The sequence below is a fragment of the Apis laboriosa genome, unplaced genomic scaffold (genome assembly GCF_014066325.1).
Source record: "Apis laboriosa isolate Shangri-la unplaced genomic scaffold, ASM1406632v1 scaffold158_cov153, whole genome shotgun sequence".
NCBI classification, from domain to species: Eukaryota; Metazoa; Arthropoda; class Insecta; order Hymenoptera; family Apidae; genus Apis; species Apis laboriosa.
Window position 1 is genome coordinate 737,390 of NW_025222082.1, and position 26,944 is coordinate 764,333.

A 26,944-nucleotide genomic window follows, 5' to 3' on the forward strand; every position below is an offset into this window, starting at 1 on the left:
ACGATGATTACCGCGTTGATGCGGATTTAATTATATTGTTTCGTGTAAAGCCGGATTCAGATCGGCCCCGTTAATGAGCGATTCCAATCGAAAACTCGCCGGCGAATCCTTTAACTTCCCTTCGAAGTGCTAATTAAAAAAGAGAGACTGGCAATCTAGAAAATTCGTCGGTCACCTAACGTCGGTCGTCTCGGGACCATTTCCATTTATCCTGAATCTATTTGGCAGGCCAGATGCAATTGCTCGATGCACTTGAGAATACATACACATTACATATGGTTACGATATCAATATTCACGTTTTCCTTCAATTAGAACAGAGAAAAAAAGAACAAAAACGATATTGAAAATATTAAATATTTTTAACAGAAAGAAAATCTCTCGTTGATCGATCGATCGATATTTCGAATCGGTTTCGACCATAATCGTTGGATTCATCGACTCGATTATCGCGGGAAAAAGAGTGGCGTCGTCGGTGGTCGTTTCGAATTTCGCGCTATTATGCGAGTCGGCAAAGGAAAATTGTGATTCGTCGACGAGAGAAATGGCGACACACGGGTGGAGGGGAAGGGAAGGCCCCCGTAGGATCGTTTTAAGCAAAGATAATGCGAGTCGTCGGAGAGAAACACGCGTGGCTAATGCCCGGACCCGCTTCCTGCCTCATGTATTCAAATTAAACCGCGCAACACCGTCATGGAGCCGGTGTGCGCGATGACGATGGTAATGACGATGGTAAACGAGACCTGTAAACGCCTTTCCCTCCACTGTCACCGATGGTAGTCTCCGCTCGACTCGATCGTTTTAGACCACCTCTCGATGACTGTGCAACAAACACGCGGCTAATGCGAAATTCGCTCGCAATTTGTAGCCCCGTTACCTCGCACTGTGCACGGTGTAATTATGCTGTTATACACGGTTATACGCGAATAAATTGTCGCTTTAATCGTCCTTGATTGGACCCGGGAAACGAACTCGAGAAAATCAAATCGGGGGATGATCGAAATGGATTAATCGAGGAGGAAATTTGGAGGGGGGGGATGATCATAAGGATTACGCATGGGACGAAAAATTCTTATTCATTTTATTAATTACGACTTACACTCAGTTGCTGATAAAGATATTTACGAATAATTTTAAATCGTCAGTTAATATTTCGAAACTTACACGTTTAATACGTAATAACAACTCGATTCTTTGAAAAAGAAATCACAAATCAAAATACGTATGTAAATTCTACTTAAATATGCACGTGTAGAAACCTTCTTCCTGTTACGGCGGATGTTGTCCATTAAATTAAAAAACATTAATGAACGACAGCCGCTGTTGCGAAAGATTATAATATAATCTTCGTTTTACATAAGTTTCAATTCATTTTTTCTTTTTTTTTTTTCTTTTTTCTTTTTAAAAACAATAACCTCGAACCTCGTTTCGAACTACATTCACTACGTTCGGAAATAATTTCAAATTTTTGAACTTGCAATATTCCAAAATGCATCGCATCTAACTAAAGCATCTCGATCCATTTCTTCGAGCCACCTCTCGATTGTTATGGACGAAGGAGGAGAAAGAAAGGGGGAGATCCGTTTCTCAGGAATAGAGGCCGTCTCTTGCTCGGTCGGTCGCCGCTTGGTGACAGTCCTGTTTCAACTCGTGTTGCGTAATCGTCGCCTCGCTTTGATCCGAGTCGATATTAAAAGGAGAGCCGTCCGTCTCTCCTTTGAATAAAACCTGTGCCTCGGGGTCTTTGACTCCGTGCAAACTTTAATCCGTCTCTCTCTCCCCCCCCTCCCCCCTCTCCTCCTCTCTCTCTCTCCCGCCTCTCCTCCCCCTCCCTTCCAGAATCGTTCCGTAACAGGCTCGATCCGTCGAAACGCGACCAACGGAGCCCGCCACGGGGGTTCCCTCTCCTCCTCGCCCTTCCACCTTTTTCCCTCCCTTTTCCCTCGCCTCGTCTTCGTCTAGCGCGATTCCTTCCGGAATTACAGGTCGCTCATTCGAAGGAGGGAGGGGAGGGCCGAGGACGTTTCTCGAGCGACATAATTAAGAGAGAGCCCCTTAATGTAATTTTAATAACTGGTTAAATAAACATAAGCGTAAGCCAGGCGTAATTTGAATCCGGATGTGGCACGATGAGCAGTTTCGATAAAGGCACAATGCTAATGCCAAGGCTTAGAGTAGGAGAATTGCATCGTCTCGCAACCGTCCGTTTTCTCCCGTCCCTTGCCCCCTTGCGAATTTTTTTCTTCCTCCGACAACTCCTCTTACCCCTTTTCCTTTCCCTCTCTCTCTCTCTCTCTCTCTCTCTCTCTCTGCATCTCTCTTTTTCAGCGCGCGCGCGCGCGCGTGGTTGCGTGCGGTGCGTGCATGCGTGCACAAGCATGTTATTTCGCAGTTTATGCGAGGTATGCTAATCCGAGACGGGGCCATAAGCGCATCGAGCATTCCCCAAATCATGAATAATCAACTGCGTTATTTCATTTCTTCGCCCTTCTTCGCACTCTCTCTCTCTCTCTCTCTCTTCTTTTTTTCTTTTTCTTACACGCTAATTGCCTTTGCACGCCGTCTTCTTTCTTTCTTTCTTTCTTTCTTTCTTTTTCTCGAAATATGAAGAGAGAAACGATTTCAATTCTCAATCTCGCGATTACGATAACGCGGGGAATTGATTCTTTCAGCCCACCTCCTTTCGATAAGAATCCCGAGTCGTGTTGGAAGAAAGGGGAGGAGAGGGGAGGATTATAAAGAGGTTCGATAATCTCTCTCCTTTCTCCTCGTTCACGGGAGTAAAGGGTTAATCCCGCGTCAATTACGCGTCAATTAGCACATATCGCGGGTTCCACGGCCTCTCCTCTCCTCCTCCCTGCCTTCCTCCCTCCTCCTCCCCTCGTTCGGGATTTTACGACGCGAAAGGATCGGGATGGGATCGGGATATTTCTTTGCATACGGGATTATTTAGATGCTCGCCGGATATTATTATGTCGGCGATAGTTGTTTCCCCCCACGGTGTCGGGGAAGAGGAAGACCTTCGACGTTTTTGCTGGAGCGACACAGCATTGCTGAACGTCGATAAAAATGTTTCTAGACGAGAGCGGCTATCTTCCGTTTCAAGGATAGAACGGATGGAATTTCTTTTGCGTGCACTGTGACGGGTGTAACGACGATAAATATTTAAGAAAAGAATGCCGATTTTTCCCCTTGGCCGATTACTTTTTCCTTTCCCCACTTCGAATTTCAATTTTCCGAACGTAATTAAAGACTGTGCAGTTCTATTTTAAAAAATGTATAATACCTACGTTGTGTCGCAAATGTGAGGAGACGACACAAAGCGCATGCTGCTGCTGTAAAATTAAATTAAATATGTAAATTGCAATGAAATGGCGGTTGGATTTTTGAGAAATAATTTTATTGCCCATAAGGCAAAAGATTGTCATTTCTTCATGAGTATACTCATTATGTACAGTTAACAGATACTGCGTTGCCTAAATGTGTGAACACTCGATTCAATGTTGTGTCACATGTGTGTGATTTATAGGTAATTCTTCGTTATTTCAATTAAAAAATTTTAACACTTATTCCCGTTTACTATACAATATTTCGGTTTTTCACATTAATACATTCCATCTTAGATTTTGCGACTCTACATTAAGAATTTACAACCATGCAAATGAAATTATTGATCGTTTAGATCCTTTCTCGGGTTCCATTTTCAGATAGAGATATTTTCATTTTATTTTTTCCTTTATAATAATTTTACAATTACGCTGTTATATTAAATTTTTGCTTTCACTCGGACGCATCGGAGGGACGCATTCGAATGAAATTCGGCAATAACTATAAACTGTCAAACTGGAAATTTTTATATATATATTATAATTTGTACAATTTTCTTGAAATCCGGCCATTATATCCACCGGTATTAAAATTACAATTACACGAACAGATACACATATTATCTACATATAATCACATCTCGATGCTCACAGGTGATGAAAATTACCATTACCGGCGAAATTTCCAATTAACAAATTAACAAAATACGATATACGCGATTTCCACCCCTTCCGCTTTTTATCGAGAATGGAATCGTGTGTTTGGATACGAAGCGAGGACAGGTTTATTAATTAAGAACGATACCTCGTCATCCACGGTGGTCCAATTGTTGTTCCGCTTGCCTTTGTTGTTTCCTTCGTTTACGTAACACGAACCGCGACCATTGCAACAGAGACCGTGTACATAGACAAATGATGCTACTGTTATTATATATATATATATACACACACACATGTATCCGCTACGCTTGTAGCCTCTCGTATCGGGCATAAACATCGGTTTTACGATCTAGATGGTCGTTGATTATGCGGCCGTGTTCGTGCATTAAACCCACACTGCATAACGCGTATTCCGCTTACCTGTGTTTCTCGCGCTCGCTCGCGCCTATTTTGCGCCTTCCCGTCTCCTGCACGAACACCGTGTGACATTTACCCGACGCCTCGTCCCAGAAATATTTGGATATTCCTCTTCCCTTTCCATCAATCGATCCAAACTTACTTTTAAATAAATATTAAGAAATGATTTATTCAAATATCACCGTCTCTAACGCGTCCGCCCTTTTCCATTTTCTCCATTTCTCGAATTAATAGAAATTATTAAATCCCTCGATCTAAGGATCTATCATAAGAATGGATAATCATTTCTTCTCGTTCTTTTTTCCTAATTCTTCGAAAGAGAAACGGACGATACGTACAGAATCGATACATACAGTTCTATTTCATAATCGTGGGTGATGGTCTTGTAGACCATCGTGTATCATCCATAAACATAAAATATCTAACGATGTTAAGATTACTGATTACTGACGTTCGTGCACACGTTAACAACGTTAACTTGCACATAACGCGGATTACGTTACTCTCGTATAACGCACACGTACACACGTATCCCGGATTTTTCTGATGTCGACTCCATCCCCTCTCATCCCGGGCCCGCTATTGTTTACGCCGCTTTAATTAGCCCGTTAATGCGACCGGGATATAGCCACGGGGCCCTTATCTGATACGTTTCCGGCGAATCATGGGAATTATTTCCGCGGCATGCAAATGCCAACGAAAAGGCGAATCGAGTTATGCTTCCGGCACGATCCCGCCGGACGATAAAAACGAGCACGCGTGACTAAGGACAAGCGTTTCCATTCCGCTTACGGTGATCCACTGCTCGCCTTCGTTTCCTATCGTTCCGTTATTTTTCCTTTTTTTCCTCTCAATCGCTCATTCTTCCTGCAATTTCCAAACGGAGAGAATGGATGGATGGAAGGTTTACACTTCTCTTTGTGCGATACGATGCGTAATTGGATGTGGATAAAAATGATAATTAAGAGAGAAAGATATTTCCTTTAGCGAGTGTGAATTTTTTCGAAAGAAAAATAATGTATACATAATAATGTATACTCGAACGACATATATATATATATATATCCATTTATTGTATTCAAGGGAAGGCTGGTTCCAAACGACGATGGTAAACCTCGACGGCGAGAGTTTGACGGACTAATGGGAAAGGAGATCTCCCTCTCCTCCGTTTGATTTTGACATTAGGAAAGCCAGGCACGGGATTGAAAAATGAATTCGCTCGTCCCTCGTCGTATCCAGTTTTATTATGATGGCGCGTTAATGACCGAGATCAAAATCGGATAGATTAAGAGTGGGACAATTCGAAACCCGCTTTCACGCGGCCGAGCGTAAAACGCCGAACGCAAAAGATTGCTCAAAGGAGGAACGGTTCTCTATTTACATCTAAGCCGCCTGTTTACGTGTTTAGCCGCGATTAAAAGGCAGCACGGACAAAAGGAGGAGGCTGGGGCAATTAAGAGGAGGAGGAGGAGGAGGAGGAGGAGAGCTCGAAACTCCGCTGGCACTCCCCCGCACACTTGCCTCTGGATCATATTTAGGATAATTTCAGTCGGAATATTATCCACCGGGCTGAGTATTAGGCCCGACTTAACGAGTTAAGCGTGCTTAACGGTGCGTTGAGCAGTTCCTTGGGATTAACTGGCCGTGCCTAAACGCGCTAATACATTACTGTACCCGGCCCGGCTTCAGAAAAGACAGAGGTAATTAACCCCGGTGCCATGGGTAAGTGGCCATATTTTAAGGCCCAGTTGCACGTGTTGTCCCACCTCCCCTCCCCCTTCGTTACTTCTTAATCAATTCATCCAACGACTTCATTCCAACACGGGCAATCTCGTTTACCTTTTTCTTCCTCGCTTTCCTCCGCGTATCGACCGACCGTTTTTCAATTTTATACAACAAGGAAACAGTCGCTCCCGTCGGCTTCCTCGCCTCGTTTCTTTCACGCGCGCGTCATTCGTCGTTCAGCTTCGCGTGTACGCGCATCGTGCCGGGAGAGGACGAAGAGGATGCTAGTCGGAAAATTTCGATCGATCCTCGAGATGATTGAATTGAATTCGATATAATTAGCTTGCGAAATAAAGAGAAGATATCTGCCAGATATTTATATTGCAAAGAAAAAACAATCTTTCCGTTTTATCATTTTCGTCATTTTCGTAATTACGATTTTCCAAAACCTATTGTTCCTTCTAATTTGCGTGTAGGATATTTAAATTAGAAGATAATAATAACGTTAATCTTCGGTTACCTATCCGTTAACGAGAGGCAGAAACACAGGACACAGGTTTTTCCTCGGATTCGTGTTTATTATCTTTGAAAATTACCAGATGTTTCGCGCGTAATTGACGGAAAATTAATCCCGGGAATCCGTCCCGTTTTTTTTCTTTCCTCTCCTCTTCTTTCTTTCCATCTTACATACATTTGCTCGCCTGTACAGTTTTCGCTTTCAGCCGAGATAATGTTCGTAATTTGCATCACTTAGGTATGTTAATATCCGCGCTCACGTTGGAAGAGGGAAACGTAACCGAACGCTGTTTGTGGAAACAGAGAATCATTTTTGCATAAGCGTTGGAGTATTGTACAAACTAGGATATGTGTGTACATTCGCGCGAAAATCGAAAGCAAAATAGCCCTTTTCCGTTTTTCTTTTACGCTTACGGTGAAAAGGAAAAAGGAGGGAAAAGAGGAGGAAAGGGAAAGAGAAACGGATCGAGCATTTTACTCGATACTTCTACTCTTCGGTCAGAATCACGNAGAGAGAGAGAGAGAGAGAGAGAGAGAGAGAGAGAGAGAGGATCGATCTCTGTCCCGGGATGGCGGACGATCGTCGAAAGGAAGTTTCCTCCTATTGTCGAGTCTCGCTAAACTCACCACTGGCACGAAATGCGTGACTACCATCCCGGTCGTTTACCTTTTTTTGCCCGGCGTAACTCTCATTTTGATCAATTTGAGTTTTTTGCAGGGCCGGTGACTTTAGCCAGGCCTCATCTCCGCCTCGCCACCTTCTGCGCCACCATCCTCATCTCCTCCTCCCCTCCTCTCCCCTTTCCTCTCATTCTTCCGCTCTGGCGCGACGCGACATCTACTCTCTCTCTCTCTCTCTTCTTTCAAACTTCGGCTTCTTCCTCTATGATATCCTCTCGCACGTGTACATCGAGCTACGCGCTCCATCCTTTCCTTTGGATCGCAATGATTCATTCCACTTAGCGATGACGACGCTCTTCGAAGAGCCGCACAACTCCGCGACCGCGTCGAGGTGACGGATGGATGGCCGGGGGCCGAGATGGACACGTCCCTCGTACGCATTCACGCTTTTCTTTTTTCTTTCTTCCACTCGCGATTCCACGTCGCCTCGATCCACGTCCGCATAGATTTGACGGGGGAGAAATTTGTCACCTTCGTCCTGCGTCTTGCGTTTCCAAACCAACGCTCGCCTCGGGCCCCTTTTTCCATACCCTCTCCGGGGGCACGAGGGATTGAGAAAATTGAGCCAGAAGGAAATGGTTGCGGAATCCATCCGGCATGGACGCCCAAAACGAGAATACGGATGTAAGATCGTCGATCCCCCCCCTCCCTTCCTCCCCGGTAATTAGCGTGGTCGTCAGGGACGCCACTGGGGCCTTTCACTGCGCGAGAAAAGACGAGTTACGATCTCTTGATTACTAAATATCCACAACGAGCCTCTCGGCTCTGATTAACCGGCACGTCGACTCATCGGGACCACCTATATATAAATCCTGAGAGAATGAGTCGAAACTTTCTATACAACTTCCTCGCGGCACGTTGTATAAATATCAATGCGACGCGAGATCATTTTATTAACTTTTGAAACGGAATACAGAGTTTAAGATATTTTTCTCTGCTTCCTAATATACATATATATATATATATATATATATATATATATATATATATATATATAAAAGAAATGGTTAAAAATATAGAACATAGAATAATAACGTGGAAACAATAACATAGAATAAAAATAGAAGACCGTGGCGATTAATTTCCTTAAGGATACGGATTGGGAAAAAAGAAGAGGAGAAAAGTAAGGTGGAATGTTCCGTATCGAAAATTACATCACGGGTGGTCCCTAAATGGTCCCCGGCTCGTTCGGATCGGTGCGAAGCTGTTGGATCTCGCGTGGCTAATCGTAGAAATCGTACGTGACCGATCGTCGGCGGCCGATTCGCGCGGCAAAACACCGTGAACGTGAATCGTCCGCGCGACGATCATTGTCGCGTGTAACTCGCGCGTCGTCACCGTACTCGTGCACGTACTCGATCCAACACGTGTTTGTCGATCGATTAACAGGTAACGAACGTCTGTCGTTCGTTATCCGGCGTGTTAAAGCGACACGGTTCGTCGACGTTCGTGGGATACGTTCGAGCTAATTTACCCCCCCCCCCTCCCCTCTCCCCGTGAATAATACAATACAAAGAAAACGCGCGAAACATCCTCGTTCTTTGAAAGAAAAAAAAAAAAGAAAAAGAGAAGAGGATCACAATTCTCCCCCCCCCCCCATTATTGCTTGTATTAAGACGAATCTTTTGTTCGCGCACGTTGGGAGCGATTCGGTATTCCAAAGGTTGATGAACGAGCGGGTTTTGATGATGCGATTCCATCAGAGGAGAGGTAATTACGGTTACCGTGCGCGGAATTAGAGGTGCGCGATCGTTGAAGATTGCGCGAAATTATGGAACTCGCGTGATAAGTTTCTCTTCTTCTTTTTCGTTTCGAAGGCGGAAGAATTCTGGAGTATTCGGCTCGATGACCGTGGTTTCCCTCGTCGATGCGACGATCTTACTTAAGCGAGGGGTTGGAGGATGGATTCGTTCAGGAATACGAACAATCGGTAAACAATCGGATTGAATGGAATGGTTATTACCCGAACGTGACCGAACTGGTGGAGTCGTCGATACATTTCCGATCATCGGATCCGACAAACGGCTCTCTTACTTCTCTTCCCGCCAATAATTTATCGAAGCAATCCACGTTCGATTACTACGACCACGTGCTCGTTGCCACCTCGTCCCAATCGTGAAAAGAGGTGGATAGAAACGAAGTGTTCGAGGAAAAATTGACGTGGCCCGAAGAGGAAAAGAAAAAGGAAGGAAGAATTAATCGGAGTATTGTTAAGGGATGAAGCGGCGGGTGCAAAAGATCGGTCCTTCCTCATTCCCCATCTCGCTCTTCCTCTTCCCTCCTTCTCTCGCGGTTAGAAAGGAGGGGGGTCGGAGAGTACAAACGCATCCGCGCTCAGGGATGATTAACAACCCGGGGCCCAGCCGCATATCTCCGGGCCCCGGACGGTGCTGGCTAATCGATTAATGTACGATATCGAACGCGCGCGTCCCACGGGCCATTGTTTGTTGTTAATTACACTGATACATCTATTCGAGAGCGGGGGATCGACCGACCGCCCGTCGTCCACCATTCTCCACGACAGGATTTGAATCTTGATGTTTTTGACACGTATCCGAGACCTCTTCCTCCCTTCCCTCTTCTCTCCGTCCTCCGCTAATTACTATTGCAAAAATAGAGAAAAAAGGGAGCGTGGATAGATAGACGAATTGACAGAATTGTTCTATTCCTTCTTCTTCTTCTTCTTCTTCTTCATCTTTCATTCATCGTTTAAATTCCCATCCGTCTTTTGCCAATCGCTCATTAAAATGATAAGGTTGATTAAATGGTTGTCGGAATCATTTTTAATCTACGTGAAACTTATAATTTATTCAATCTATCAGAGAGACAAAGAAAATAGAGAACTTGGACCTCTCGAACTGACCATCATAATATTTAAATAACGAATTATCTTCTGTATATATATATATATATCTCCAGGAAAGAGTAGAACTTGGAACGTTTTCAAGCTTAAGCCGTTTCGATCGAGAATACGGTTACAATCCCGCGAAAGTAAAATCGGACGACTTGGGTGTCGCGTTAAAATTCTCGATTTCGAAACATTGGTCTGGTCGAAGCCGGATAAACCGTCGAATCGAATTTTAACGCGAAACGTTAAGAAGAAGGATGCGAAGAGAAGGAGGTGATGACGCGTGGTCTCTGTCTCGTTAATTACCCAGTGCGTTTGCCCAGGCTCCTCCCTCTTTGCACGCCGCTCGATGGATGGATTGCTCAACACTTGTCACGCCTCGCTAATTAACATTCAGTCATCTCCCTCTCGGAAGTCCCTCTTACACCCGGCCCCGCCGCGCTCCTCTGTCGAAAGAGGCGAAGCGAGCCGCGGCCAGGTGGAAAGTCGTTTAATATTTATCGACTATCGCGTGCGACCCCGTTGGCACCTCCAGGGCCCAGCGCGAATTAGAATTCGTGGTGGCGCGCCGCCGGTTCGCGGGAAATATTAGAATACAACGCCCGACAACCGATTAAACGAAATGTCGTACGCGTTTCGCTCTCTGTCGATGAACCTTGATTTTTGACTTTTTTTTTTTTATCGTTGAACGGAAGTTAATAATATCGTATCGTCCCTCTTAAGGTGATCGATGATCTTTTGGAAAATTAAATTTGATTCTTTTGGATTGGAATCCAGTGGTATATTTTAATACACGAGAAAGTTATTATTAAAATGTAAATTATATAATATTTAACGTCTCGCTTTTTTTCTTTTTTTTTTTTTTTAGAAATTCTTTTAGATCGTTTCTATCACGATCGCATTATATCTGCTGATATGAACACGTTCGTTGATGTAAGAGTAAGAGTATTCGCTTTATGAATAAATGAAAGAATAAATGCAAGGTATCGCATTTAAATGAATTCGTTTTAAATATGTTGGGAAAAAGTCAATCAATATTAATCACAAACGACAACAAGTTGATAGAATGAAGTTGATAGATACAGAAGCTAAACTGATTTGCATTATGATATGATTTATTAATGTGTTAAACAAATTGACGAACACGGAAGAAAGTGGACGAATGATACGAGATGGAAAGAGGAGAATGGTCGAAAGTAAGAGCAAGAAAATACATGTATGTAACGATTCGAATGAATGAGAGTCGCTTTCGTTCTGGCCAATGTCGTTGTTCCATCGACGACAGGTTCAACGGAATACCAGATGCAGAATGTTTTGTCCCGTCGAATCTAATCTCTATTTTCGATCGCACTGCCAGCCGGACGACCCTGTCCATTATTATACATCCCTTACGTGGATGACTGGCTACGCCATGTTATTTCCTGAGAGTTATAAGATTCGACTATACACTCTATATAACAACTATATCCCTTCTTTCTTATTAATCAAATTTTGAACGTATTTTTATCGTTCAAATTCAATTGAATACAATTCTATATCTTTGCTCATAACTATATTGATTGTATATATATTTTTTAGAGAAAAAATTAAGCAACCGCATATACAGTTTTCCAAATTTTATTGTTCCCGTACGAAGGATCGTTTCATTAAAAATCCAAGGACCAAGTCTGGAAACTCTCTGGTTTATTAAATTTTACAATCAAGCTCGGGCCAAACGTCTTCTTGTTCTTTTCAACTGCGTAGACTAACACATTTGGACGGATGATCCATCTAATGAGGCCGTTAACACGCGTCGCACCACCGAATGGAACGTTTATGACATCCGATGACTTACCAGCTCCCATTAGTCCCTCGCCTCGAATCACAAGCTCCAGGCTAGGCTCGACCTAGCATCTGTCGCGTCCATGGATAACTTTTCCGCTTTTCAGCGTGAAAAATCCGGTATTTCGACCAATCGAGTCGATAATTAAATGATTCACGAGCCTTCCATCCATTTCCTATCGAGAAATTGAAACGGAGAAACATTGTTTCCTTCATCACCATTCGATATAATAATACAATTTTAAGTAAGAAAGAAAAATTATATATATATCGTCGTTATACGAATGAAGATATTACGCGGCATAAATCGATGGAATTTCGATCGTTAAAGCGTTAAAGGAAATTGCGAGCCTCGATCCGTGGCCCTCGAAATTGCTTAACCACGGCACAATCCGAGGGCCGCTTGTTATTAGCGCTCGAACGATGGCTCGGCTCGAATCGAATGATCGCGGCAACGCGCGCATATGCAAATTGAAAAAGATAATTACGCAGGGGGAGGGGATTGTACGCGCGCGCGCGCGCGTGTGTGTGTGATGATGTTGAACGTATTACAACGGATCACGGTCGTTTTCGAATTGTCTCGTGAACGCGACACGAATGACTATTACGCGTAATCACACCTCGGAGGCAGGAATTCGAATGAATTGGGAGGGGAGAAGGAAACGGAATCTCGACGTTTTTTCCCTCTCTCCTCTACAGTTATTCGTTCCTCCGCGTAAGATTATCGTATTATCGTGGAGAAAAGAAAAAGGGTTACTCGTCTGATACGAGATTTTCCTTTGTTTCAGACACGTGCGAGCAGCCGATCGCGGATCGACCTTACGGTAAGTGAGTCACGCATCTCTCTTTGAAATCGTGCGTATATCTATGGTGGTGCACGCAGTGCGTTTCTCAGAAGGAAAAAGAAAAAAAAAAAAGAAAAAAAGAAAGGAAAGAAGTATCGGGGAAACCAACTTTTACGGTATCCTCCGCGCGCGAGGGGGGGAGGGGGAAAAATTTCCCTCCGCTCCTTCCTGTTGCGTTCCTATTACGTTGACCGATTGGACCGAACGGGAGCGCGGCAATTTCATACGATTGCGAAACGATCGCGATGTAACGCCTCCTCCCACCTCCGCAACTCGAAGGTTTCCTCCTTTTCTATTTATTTATTACCTGGAAACCGCGGCCAGGTTTATGCAAACGCGTAAATTAGATCGGGTTCCCGGAAAGATCGTTTCAGATAGAAAGTAGAAACATTTTACGTCCTCTCGCTTTCGACGTTTCGAATCCGAGATCCGCTCGTTTGCTATAGAATTTCGTGCTTGCTAGAAAAGTTTTTTTTTTTTTTTTTTTNTTGGAGAAATGAGAAATACGAATTTTATTCTTTTTATTTTCAACCAGTGACTCTCGATTAACTCGAGAAACAAGATTCGAGATTCGATCCTCGTTTCGCGGAATTGTTTCGTTTTCGAGATAAATTCGCTCGAAGAATTTGGACACCGGCCGATCCGATTCGATTCGATCCGATTCGATACGATTCGAGGCCTCCTCCCTCCCCCCATTGAGGGATCCCATTTGGGGTGTTGCTGGTTTCCGCCACCTTCTTGTTGACATCAAGCCGGGGACGTTAGAGGGAGGTAAAAAGTCACGTTGCATCCGGTCGCCTGTCCTCTATGCCACAAGTCGTAAAATTCAGCGTTATGCGATTCGGGGCCTGGTGTTTTGTCCCTCTTTCGAGATTATGATTACTCCGCCAGCCACCGTGGCTAATATCACGCAATAAGCACGCTGCGGACGAGAGAGAGAGAGAGAGAGAGAGAGAGCGCGCGCCTTCCCCCTACTTCTCTCCTTCCTCCTCCTCCACCTCCTTCACTTCTTCTTCTTCTTCTTCTTCTTCTTCTTCTTCTTCTTCTTCTTCTTCTTTTTAACCTCTCCTCCCCTCGGTTTCGTCCCTCGTTCTGCCTCCTTTCCGCAGGTATATAATATGTGCCACCAAACTCGGCTCGGTGTAAACGGGTATCCCGGTGGAAATGCGTGAACGCCACGAAGGGAGGGGAGGGGGAGGAGGGGGAGGGAGAAAAAGAGGGAGAAAAAGAAGGGGAGAGGTCCATCAAACGAGCCGCAGGACCCTGCGAGGTCATCCTAACTTTCCTGGAGCGACTTCATCTTCACGGTCTATTCCAGAGTTCGAGGACTCTGCTGGAATTTCACCAGTCACCCTCCTCCACCTCCTCCTCCTCCTCCCTATTCCTCTTCCTCCCGGTATCGCGGCTCGCGGCTATAATTTTTATTATGCGCTTTATCCTCCTCCCGGGATATTTGCAACAACCGGACTCGAGCCGGACTCGTCGAATATTTATAGGACGATATAGGATTTTACTATGCCTCTTATCTCTCGTGGTCGGGGGGAGGGGGAGGGGGAGGGGGGGAGGGGGATGCTAATGCAAGAAATTTCGCGGCCATGGGAACAGGGGGACGGGGGGGTCGATGAGGAAATTTTAAAACTGTCTACGAAGGGGATCGATTAAAACGCGTTTATGAAATCTTCTCTCCCTTGGGGTCGAGATTCGTTTAAAAAAAAAAAAAAAAAGGCGTTTATTATTAACAACCGTCGGTCGGAAGGAATGGAATCGTTTTTCGAATTTATCTAACCGGTCTTTATTTCTTTTTTCTTTTTTTTTTTTTTAAGAGCTCGAAAAGAAAGTCGTTGGCGATCTTATGCACTCGTTGCGTCTCGTGTATATATATATATGTATATCTGGAAGAATTTTTATTCGATAATAAACGAGAGATAAAATAAGAGAGAGCAAGTAAGGAGAGGGGGATCTGGATAATCTAATCCAATTTAATTTCGTCAGCTAACGCTCCACATTTCGAGGCCACCAAGATCGTGAATCGCGCGCGATGACGAGGCGCGGCTTGTAAAACTGTTTCTTCGAGTGGTGGTGGTTGGCGATTTTTCGACGCGACGAGGATCAACAGGTCCCCCGGTTATGAGAGTGTAAAACGTTTTGAAACCAACCCCTCGAGGGGTATGATATTCCTCCTCCTCGGCGCGAATCTCCCCGCTCGCAAAAGGGGCGAATCCAGTCCGCGGGGGGTCCCTGTGTCAAGATCACCCTCCCCCTCCTCCGAGCTCCATCCTCTTCCGCGTCACGTAGCGCATGTCCTGTTGAGTTGGGGGAGGGGGGATGGCCTGCGACCCCAGTCACGGGGGTGGCTGACAGCCGATTAGGACAAGATGGAGGGAGGGAGGGAGGGAGGGAAAAACTTAAAATAACATCGCTCGATCATCCGGGGTGTCTTCGCCGACAGCCGACCGAGCTACTCTTGCATTCAACCGGGTCCCCTCCTCGCTTCGTTCACGCTCCCCGCGACCTTCTCAGCGGGTATCTTCGAATCGAGGTCGTGTTACCACCACCGATCCCTTTCTCTCTCTCTCTCTCTCTCTCTCTCTCTCTCTCTCTCTCTCTCTCTCTCTCTCTCCTTAGGACGACCCCTATTCACGATTGACACTCTATACACCTTTATATACGCGTTGCTGCGAACTTGTTATTAATTGGTCGTGCAGCAGCGGGAGGGAAAACTAAAAAGAAAGATCAATCCTGTTTTTCAATTCGTTTATATTCGTAGTTTCGAGACGTAACATTTTTTAATCGATTAATTTAATCGAATTATTTTCGACTCGAAAGGGAAGAGTTTAGGAGGAGAAATATCTCGCGTCACAATTTTTTTCCTTTCGAACGGAAAGTGGAAGTTGAGCACCTCTTGGATGCTCATTACAGTGTGTCCCGCCCCCGGCTGCGGGTAATCAGGGTGTGCGGGGGAGTGAGAGGGCGGGGGCGGTGGGTGACCTCGCCCGGGGCCTTCACCCTCCGCCTCGCCATTCTCCTCTCCTCCGTTCGGCACGGTGGCTGACTGCCTTCCTGCTCGTCTCCTTCTCTCCTCTCCTCTCCGCTCCTCTCGAGCCAACCTCTTCGTTCCTCCGCTTTCGACTACCTGCGCGAAGGTGACGGAGGGGAGGAGGGGGCACCAGCGACTCTCCCGGTTCCCTCGAAATCGCGACCTTGCCGGTGCTTTGCATTCGACGTGCATTCTGCGACGAGACGTCCACCACCGCCTTTTCCACCTCCTTTCTCTCTCTCTCTCTCTCTCTCTCTCTCGTTCCATTTCCTTCCCATGCGCCCACCGATAATTGGCGGAAGTTGTATGCGGGCGTGCGACGCGTGAAACCGATGGAATGTTTCCCCTCCATCGTTTTAATCTGTTCCGCCGTTTCGATCCTTCACGGAGATACGTGTCCAAGGGGAAAAGGGTTGACGAGACAGATTGTAAAAGTTAACAAATTTTTGCTAATTGGAATGATGATTATTTAGGGAGTAATATGGGGCGATTAATTGTAGTAGATTAACGAAAGGGTATTGAAATTGTAAGAATTTTTAATAGGTTAATAGTTGACTAAGTTGAAGCGATTGAAGATACGAGACGAAGAAGTAGAAATTTTGTTTGTTTGTAACAACTATTCGAGTAAATCGAAAAATTGTGAAAAAATTTTATACACTCCGTGAACACTACTCAAAATGAAACGAGTTGAAAGATAAGATTTCGAGCGAGGTTCTCGTTTCATAAACATTTGAATCGGTTGAATATTTTATCGTATCGATAGATTGGCTGAGTCGAGAGTTGAGAAACATGGTGAAATCGTTAGTTGACCGACAAACAATACGAACGACGGACGATTAACCCCGAGCGAACGGTGAACGAGGTTTAATGCGGCGGTGCGGCCGCGGAGAGTTGGGTATTTTCAAGATAGGGAGGCCAATCAGTGGCTGGAAAGAGAGAGCCACCGGCTATTTGGCCGCGAATAATAATGATTACGGGCGGCACTCTTGGGGCAGGAAATGGCGTTGCCAGATGGCAGGGGGTGAGGAGCGGAAGGTGAAATTTCTCGCTCGGTGGTGGTGAACTGTTTACGATTTACGCGATTGGGAGAGAAATACGCGAACGAATCCCCTCCCCCCTCCCTCCCTCCCTCGTTTTCTCCTCCGTCGAGGAAGAAAAAGAAGAAGAAGAAGAAGAAGAAAAAAAAAAGAACGTACTCGATCGTCTTCTCTTCTTTTCCTCTGTTATTTTTTTTATAAAAAAAGAAAAAGCGAAAGAAGGAGAAACAATTCTCGAGCGTGAGGTCGAGATCGCTCGTACGCAAACGCATCTCACTCTCAGCGATACGATACAAGGATTTTACTGCTTCCACCGAGGCCTGTTCCGCGAATAGCGAGAAGACCTGGCTTCTGCTGCTGGTGGCTGCGGTTGAAATTACTCGAATTTTATATGCACGTTGCACGATCGTTTTCCAGGAAATTTTTTACAACCACAATCGCGTTGCGTCCACGATCCACGGAACGATATACACTCGCACACTTTTCTCCGTTACGTATCGGAATGCGCGGTGGCGAACACTCGTTTATCCCGTTACAGGACTATTTCTTTCCTCGGCCGGCGCAACAACCGACCCAGGTCCCCGGTTTCGAACCCGTTTGATTGGTGACGGCGGAGGAAAAACGCGGCCGACATGTCGTCCAGGGGACGTCTCACGAGCCCTTTGACTATTCCGGGACGCTGGTCGACTCTCGGGTTCAACTGGTCTGGATGCTTAGCCTCGACCGTCTACGGATCGCCCGACCGACCGACCGACCGACCAATCGACCGATCCAATCGATCTTTACGAGCTTCCTCGACCGACCAATAAACCCAGCGGAATTCCAATGTCGTCGCGAAAATTCTATTCGCCATCCATTTCAGGAAGGCGAAGCGGGGCGTCGCTTTGAGCGGATCGTCATTTTCCGGAACGTGACGATCCCCGATGATACGTTAATCTGAATCCGGGATCTCGAATCCTCGTCGTTGAAAGCACTTCTCGAGCAAGTTTTCCACAGGATCCGGTATTTTCTCCCCCTCCTCTTCTTCTTCTTCTTCTTCTTCTTGTTAATACGTTCGCGTGGAAATGAGAGAGAGAGAGAGAGAGAGAGAGAAAAGGAAAAACGTTCGTCTTATCCGCGATGGATCTTGGGTAACGGGCCCAATATTCACCTTCGTCACCTGATGTCAGTAATGGCGCATAAAGAAGAGGCTACCTGAAGAAAAGGTAGCTGAAAAATCTTTTAAAGTCTCGTCCATTTAGCGGCCGGGGTAGGAAATTGTGGCGTCGTTCGAGGAGAGGTTGGAAAGAGAGAGACGTTTAAGTAAGAAAGGAAGACATTTTTCGACTCTTCCTATAATTATAAGTTTCGCTTATTCGCTTATTCGCGGAAGGATTCGTTGGATCCACGTGAAAGAAGGGAGAATCTCCGTATTTGTCTACGAAACCGTTGGAGCAACTTTCTCGACGGATAAGCGAAATTTTTCGTCGTACAGAAAACGATTCTATCTCGCATTCGTCCTGATCGGCGGCGTCTTGTTAATATTGAAAGGAATCGAGGAGGGGAATGCAGAGGTTTAGATCAGAATTTCTTCTCTGCATGGAGTTTTTCAATAGTGGCGGTGGCTGGTCTCCTCTTCCACTAAAGGAACGCATGAATCCGGATTCATGAATGAACTATGCGAGGAGAGGCGAGCAACGAAGCGGCGGGAGGACTATTATTTAGCATAGCCGCTTTTTCTACCTCGTCGTCCACAACCTCCTTGTGGCGGCGTTGTCTTTGTATCGGGACGATGACGGTGCGGACTATCTGGAGCAGGCCCTCTCCTCCCAAAGAGATCTCACAACGTAACTAATGGACGCAGACTCTTTTCCGCTCCCACCCTTTATTATTGTTATATCGGCCCCTGCCACGGACCACTTCTGAATGTTCATCTAATTAAATTGGCCCAGGATGCCCTGGATGAATTCTCGGAAGGGGATATTCTAATTTCACGTACGAGCTGTTATATCCTCGAGTCGCAAGGACCACACCGCGTGATTAAAATTCAATTTTGAACTTTTGGGAAAAGCAGCGCGTATAATATAATCTAATCACTCGCGATCACTCCAAATAAAACTCTCGATCCCCCATCGATCTTCCCTCGAGAAGAGAAGAAGAGGAGGAGGAGGAGGAGGATGGTGGTCGCATCGACAGTCGAAGGGGATTTCCTATCGGGACCCGTGGCGATCCGTGGTCACGCAGTTGCACGGTGGTTGATCGTAAGCCGGCTCCCCTCGCGTGGACCTCGTACAGCGAGGCTAATCGACGACTAATAAAAGGCGGGCCGAGCGCGAGCGGCCCAGGAGCCCGGCAATCAAACGAACAATGACACCGCGTGCTCGCGCGGGATCCTCGACCGCGTTGTTGCCACGGTGGACATTTTTACCACCTCCTCCTCCTCATCAGGTGTGTAACGAAGAGTGTAAAGAAGGGTGTAAAGTCGATCGAAAGTCCAAAGTTGGAAAAAGAAAAACGAAGCGGATTCGCGAGCAAAGCTCTCTCTTTCTTTCTCTCTTCGAGTTCGAGTATTTATTCACGAGTTGGAAGCGCCGTCGAAAATGGTGGCCGGGCCGCTTCTTCGAGGCCCCCACACGTGGGAACCGCTCTCCGCTAGATCCGCTCTTCCGCTTCTGATGGATTTTTCTCTCTCTTTCTTTCCCTCCCCCTCCCCTCTTATATTCGCCGCGGCTTTTTTTGCAAGCGGCCTCTTTTGACTCCGTATCGGAGCTGGCTGCTCGAAATGGAGCCGCTGGCGCACAGGGCAATTACAAAGCTGAGAGAACTCGGCGACGGTTGAGCGATCGACGGTAAGGAAACGTGGAGTGGACAGTTCGCGGAATAGGAGAGAGAGAGAGATATATATAAAGGGGGCGGGCAGGAGAAAGTGAGGGAAATCTTTTATGGGGATAAAAGATCGTGGGATCCGAAAACTCGCGTCGATCGAACGAAAGAAAGTTGAGAGGTTAGATTTTAGGAAAAAATCGCTCGATTCTTTCCTTTTCTTTTTTATTTCAAGAGAATTTTAAATTAGATTAGGAGAGTTAGAGCGTATTGGTCGATCGAGGAACAATTAAATTATCGATCGTTTCAGCTCGAATTTATGTAGGGCCCGTGCTAGGTGCATCGACGTTCACACTTGCACGTGAGCACGAGTACACGAACACAAATCACGAGGAAGGAAAGGCCGGTAAAAGTCGAGCGTGTTGCGGTTTTCGGCCGTTCCGATGCCGAACAACCGCAGAAGGGATCGATTACCGGGCTCGGCCATCCGGCAAACGACTATTAATGATATTTCGTGTCGGATCTGCATGCTTCGACCCCGGCAAAGGAAGCCGACCATCCCCAACTTTCGCGTTTCACCGATTTTAAACTTTTAAATCTGGGTAAACACCGCGCAAGATACGAGCAAGGGGCGATAGCGGGGAGGGATTAAGCCTGCCTCTTGATGTAACGCGGCAGTGATGCAATAGACGATCGAACACCGGCCTCCCGAACCCCTTTCTCTCTCGCTCCACCTCCGATCTCCTCTATTATTTATTGGACCAGCGATTCTCAAACTGCCGTCCAATCGAAAAGACGTTTTAATTTCCGTGAATTTGGAAAAGAATAAATTCTTGAAATAATATAATATTACGATATTACGATAGCGAATATAGAAAGGATAATAAAAAAGAAACGGAATATTATTGTTAGTTGTGAAAAAGTAGCAATGATAATATTCAATTCGTGGGTGGATTGCGTAATTCCGTTTAAATACGACGCACCGAGGGCAGGCACACGAGGGGGTTCCACGCTCGGGGATTAAAAAAATCGGGCCTCGGAGTTTAACGGCGGATCGCACGAACGGCAGATACACAAATCAGGCCGTAAAGCCGATCAATTAAACGGCAGGCCGCCGATCTGCCGCGCATTATAACCGGTAATTATCTGTAATTAAATATTGGCCAGCCGCCAGGCCGCCGGCTTCGAGGGGTGTGTTCGATGGATTTCTACCACGGCCCTTTGCTTCCCCCCTCCTCGACTTCTTTCTTTCTTTCTTTCTTTCTTTCTTTCTTTCTTTCGTTCTCCAACTCGAAACGCACTCTCGTATGAGATTGTGAAGCAATATTAAAATATATCTCGATCGTTGATTTTGAATATTTTTTAATGATTTCGTACACGGTTACGATATCAACGAGGGAACGCACGATGGAATTAAGAATTAAGAATTAAGAATTGCGAGGAGGGAAACGAGGGCGTGATCGAAAAGTGGCTGGTTCCAACGAGCGAGGGGGAGGGGGATGGCATCCGTATCGAGGAAGAAGAACGCGGACTCTCCGTTTAGGCATCGCATGACGTTCGTCTATTTATCAAGCGGTATCATCATTCGCCTTTCTCCACCGTGATGCCGCCCCCTACGGCGATTTAATCTAATTTGTATCGCCCTTTGTTAATCGCAGCCGCGCCGTTCGCCCCGTACCCAGGGCCCCGCAAAATTCCAGACCCAAATAAACTACCGTGTGTCCGCGTCGTGTCCCGACTCGTCATAATAAACGCCCCGACCCCCGAACCCACCCCCCTCTCTCCAATATTTAACGCTTAGGAATCCGCCTCCATGCTCGGTGGAAAATAAATAATTTGCGTACAGAAGAAATTTACTAATCCACACCGGTTGTTTCTGTAATCTTAATCCGATCAAGTTTCCAGATCGAATTCATTCGATGAAATACTTCAAAATGTATATATATATAAAATGCTCCCTTTTTCGTTTTCTTGGAAAAATTCAAAATTAAACCTCCCCCTCTCCTTCCCTCGAAGTTCGATGTTTCTTCCATTTAGGCAGGGATCCGAAGGCGGTATCGCAGAAGAATCTACCCTCCTAGTTTCGCCATAAATCAGCCGCCGGTCTACCCGCAAATCAGGCTCAATCACTCCGTCTCGATAGCTCGATCGGGGCACTGACAAGCCGACTACGCCGACAGAGGAGAAGCTCGAGGAAAGGCTTCTCGAGAACCCCGATGGGTCGATCGATCGATCGATCGATCGATCGATCGATGGATCAATAAACCACGTGGATGGAAACGCGTGTACTCTCACTCTCCCATCCTTCTCTCCTCCACTCCTCGATCCCGACATGCACGTGGGTGTAATGTACACGAAGAGTCGGGGGGAGGAGGGGAGAGGGAGAGAGGATTCGAGGATGCGCACACATATTAAGCAGGATTATTTATCGGCACGGCGTGCAAGCCCTTGATTTGATTTAACAAACAGCGCTCGCTAACAAATTGATAAGCGGTCGCGGTCGGCGAAGATCAGAGGCCGATCAGAGAGGTTCCCTCCTCTCTCTCTCTCTCTCTCTCTCTCTCTCTCTCTCTTTCTCGTAAGAGGCGTGTGCTCGCGAAAGGATGGCTTTCTCTCTCCGTCTCTCTCGTGAGGGTCAGGGCCGGACGCCGTGGTCTCTCTATCCGCGCCTCTTGTCAGCCCTCTTGCGCTTCGTGAGAGGGCGCCATTAGCATAGGGGGACCCCCCACGGCGTGCGCGGGGCCCGCTGTGGTACACCACCGGTACACATTATATAGGTGAGGGCTGATATATAAACCGGCCTCATTGATTTATGGCTCGAACGATTCCTTTAATTATAATACGATATTTATTCAGATGAGCCGTGGACGCGAGTCGACGGAGTCACGCTGCTATGATACGATAATACGGCCTCCGCTCTCGCTATTATTTTTCCCCGTATCCACCCCCGCCCTGGGGGTATATACGGTGGATCGTTCACTGAAACGGTTTTCGTGCAACGATTGCGACGATTGGTCGTTGAGATTAGGTCGTTGTCGAGACTGTATTCTTTGGATTAAGGTACACGTACTCGTGATGGAGTCTCTTAAAAATCTTATCGTATTTTTTTGTTTGTATTAATAGAATTTTATAAATGAGCATACGATTTATTTAAAAAGTTTAAAACATGCGGAAATTTTAAAAGAATCGTACGCTCTCTCGAGGAGCGTATATTAAATTGAAAATTAATCGTGAAGAGTTACCAACGAAGGAACAATGGGCCGATTATAAAAATAATAACAACTCAACATGTCATTGTAATTTCCATCATCGTGCAACGACCCGATCTTTGCAATTCGGAGTGAGGCCGTGCGATTCGAGCTCGATGCGATGAAGCCGTAGCTGAATCGTGGCCTCGCGATTAAGCTCGTACGTTCTAAACACGGGCAGTTATGCGATCTCGAGTCATTCTGCGAGCGTTTATCACCGATGGCATCGAGGGGAGATTCGTTGCACCCGATGCGGATCGGTGGAGATCGGATGGATCGCGTGGGTGGAAGGAGAGAAGAGAGAAAGAGAGAGAGACATCCGTGGTAGCTTGTTCCCATACGTACGATCGTTCGACTCGGCGAAACACGTGTAGATAACTTCCAACATGCAACACGAGACTCCCGATATTAATCAGGATTAAGAAGGATTTTTAAATGTTTATCATTGTGCTCCATTGAGAAGATCGTAAACGTATAAACCAACTCTCGTAAGAACGATTATTAATCAATTTCTGACGAATTTGGAAATTGGAATTTCGTTGTAATCGGAGTCTGATTAGTTTTAGATTAAATTATATTGGGAGGAGGAAGATACAAATCCTTGAGAAAAGGATGAACGAACTCATCAAATCGTCTCGCGTGATTAAAATTACGTGGAATAACACTTTAATATTTTAATCTTCCCTTAATCTCGCGGTGCGCCCTCGTTGACGAGGTATACACACGCGCGTGCGCCGCAAAGACACACACACAGCGAAAGTGGCGCGCGGCATAAATCAAACGCTGCGCCCTCGCATTCCCACTGTGGCGGTGGATCGATCGGCATTCGTTCCGCGATACGATTCTCAGAGGTCCACGATGAGAGACGTTTTAATCGTGCCGCCTAAACATTCATGGCTCGTCACTCCCCTCCCCGGTTCCGCCATTTTGGTGCACTATTTCGTTTTTTCGAAAGTCGTTTCCAGCCGGTATACTCGGAATCGTTCTTTCTCCAAACAGGCGCGCCCCTCTGTATCACTCGAAACCACGACAGGAACCCAGCTCCGTCGAAAATGATAAAGTAAAAAAACGTACACGCCCCTCTTTCCCCCTTTTACCGTCCCCTTTTAGCGCTCGATTTATTTCCTTTTTTGTTTTTTTTTTTTTTAAAATCATCCGATGATTTTTAACACGGTTGAACCGAAAGAGCGAGATGTGATTAAGAATGGGAGAAATAAGGGTCTTACAGGTGGCGGGTAGGCGATTGCAGCTGGCCCATTCATCGGTTGTCTCGGCGGACGTATGCGGCTGTGTGTTGATCGAACGAGTCAAGGGAGGACAATGCGATTAATTTTAAAACACGAGCCGCTCCGTCCGAGGAGAAAGGAGGGAAAGGAGGGAGAAGAAAAGGAGCCACGATACCCACCAGGCTTCTTCGCGCAACGTCGTCGTGGTCACGTGTGCATAATTAGGGACAAACCGATAACGGCCCGCAACGCTTGTCAAGCGGTTAAGCGTTACCCGGGGCCATGCAGCCAGGTGGACTAATGATCTCCTTGGGCAACCTCCTCGATTGCCATCCTCGTCCCTCCTTTCGCGCCTTCCTCGCCCATTCACCGCGCGAGACGCATTATCACCGCGCTCATTGTTACCCACTACTACTACTACCCAGCCTACAACTTCATTCCGCTACCCATTCGCGAGCATCCGAATCATCATCGTGATGATGATCGCTGGGAACTATGAATCTTTCGTTCCTGAATATATTCAGGAACGGATCCTTGATCCTCCTCGTCCCTTTTCGGATATCGTGTCGAGGAGGTGAGATTCCGATTGCGAGGTGAATTAATAAAAATTAAAATAGAGGAGTAACGATTTAATTAGGATATTAGGAAGGGAGGATTTTTCGACGAGATATAAAAAGAATTACAAAGAATTGTACGACGAGATTCAGCGTGTTGTGGCAATGACTTCTTACGTTAATAATTTGTGAGCATCGTTTTTCTTTTTTCTTTTTTTTTTTTGCTCTTCACACGGATCGACCATCAACTTGTTTACGCCGTTGTTTTATCGATATATTTCGCGGGAATTGGAGGCAAATTACGAACCGCCGCGAATTATTTTTATTTTTCGCAGGTGTAATTAAAGCGATCGTGCACGCGATCGCGCACAATCGTGAGATTGGGGCGCAACATCGGAATTGCGTGCGTCTCGCTCCGCTCGCTTGTCCATTTCTTCTTCATTGTTCGCTCTTGGCCGTTTTCAATTCTCCTCACAGCGAGCTGATCCTTTTTTCCCCCCTCCCTCCTTTTTTTTGCGTCTCGTCTTTCGCCACTTTCCCCACTTTTATAATGTTTCCTGAATCGTGAAAACGGTACAAGAACGAGAGTTACCAATTATCTCTTCGTCGAGCGTAATTGCTCGAGCTCGATCCTCTAATGGGGCTAATTCACGCGATGGAATTTTCGATTATCATATGCAAACAGGCGGGGGAACGCGATTCTAAAACGTGCAAACGATGCGAACGTTTGCCTGATTGATATGTTTACGGAGTGGTTACCCTGGTTAGATGGGGCAGCCACCATATCCTCTTGCTCGATGATTTAGGGGCCGTATATTATCCGGGGCCCTTGGAACCAACTCGTGGCTGGGTGTATGTACATACTGGGTGTATTGAGATGTTCTTCTCGTGGGAGTAGAGTAGAAGAAGAAAAAAAAAAAAAGAAGAAAAAATCGAGTATGGACGAGGGAAAGATTTAAGAGGGGGGGAAGGGAGTATCGATATGAAAATTTTATTGAGAGAATTATTGTGAGGATATGATAGGATTGAATATAATCGTCCAATCGTTCATTACACGGCATTCTTGCCGATTCTATCCGTAAAAGATCGTTAATGGGCGTTTCATCAAAGCAGGGAGTGGTAAAGGAAATTAACACGGGGTTAATGATCGTTAATTCTTTAGGAGAATGCCGTCGTTTCGAAACGTTAAACGATATCGAGATGGGGAGAAGATTGGTTTGGAAATTTCTTTTCTTTTTTTTCATCGAATTCAAAATTTATTATTTGTAAAAGAACTCTTATCGTTTCAAACAGAGATCGTAAATATTGGATCTCGATGATTTATTAAGGACAATAACTATTTCTTACTTTTAACCGAACGTTTATTAATAAAATTCCGACTCTTGTTTCTTTCCAAATTTTCCAAATTTTCTTCTCCTCTAATGTATCCCAATCGATTAAAAATCCATCATTTATAGCGGAACATCACCTAATATTACTCGATTCCTCATACAATAAGACTTCGGTTTTTAATTTAATCGAATACCTTTTTTTTTGATTGAAATTTCTTTCTCGTGCAGTATCGTTACCTTCATCCAACTTATTTCCAAATAACGTGCACGTAAAAAAAAATCAAGAAGCAGATTGTGCTCGACGAATGATTATGAAATCGTAGCGTACGTCTATACAGATCTAGGGGACCCTAGCGTTAAGACCACGTTACTCTAGTTCCTATATACCGATAGAAGAGATACCGTGGCGCTCGCGAGGGTTATGACACTCGTAGGAGGACTGACGAGGTCGAGAACAGAGGTTGTTCTCTCCCGTGGGTTGATGGATGGCCCCGTGAAGATACTACGCCGCGATTGGCCGGTTGTAAACCACCGCGAGAAGCACCCATACGGATCCATGGATCTCGATTCTACCCTCACCGCCGCCGATCCGCTCCTCTTCCGCGATCTCGACCGTTCCGCTTCGCTTTATCGCCCGTTCCACCGAATGCGAGGCCTCATTCCCTCCTCCAACCGTGTTTCTTACGAGCTCCTCTTAGCCAGCTGCGCTGCAAGTACGTAAGTGGTTACGATTCCAGTCAAAGAATTTCCTATTTTTTGGACGTTCGAAGCTTACGATTACGGGATGAGATGTCCGTGCAGCCTCTCTCTTTGCTTTAGCTTGTTTGTTACATTGGAACTTGAGTTCTATTTCAGTAGTAGTTGTTGGAAA

At 45.8% G+C, this 26,944-nt stretch overlaps 1 protein-coding gene across 3 annotated transcripts in view; it reads left to right on the forward strand.

Moving 5' to 3' along the window:
- Positions 1 to 26,944, forward strand: part of LOC122710857 (POU domain, class 2, transcription factor 1-like) — a 118,741-nt gene that overhangs the window by 14,055 nt on the left and 77,742 nt on the right. For all 3 annotated transcript variants that reach the window (XM_043929024.1, XM_043929025.1, XM_043929026.1), the window contains exon 2: positions 12,782 to 12,817. In XM_043929024.1, coding sequence (XP_043784959.1) covers positions 12,782 to 12,817 — 36 coding nt within the window. The remainder of the gene's footprint in view (positions 1 to 12,781; positions 12,818 to 26,944) is intronic.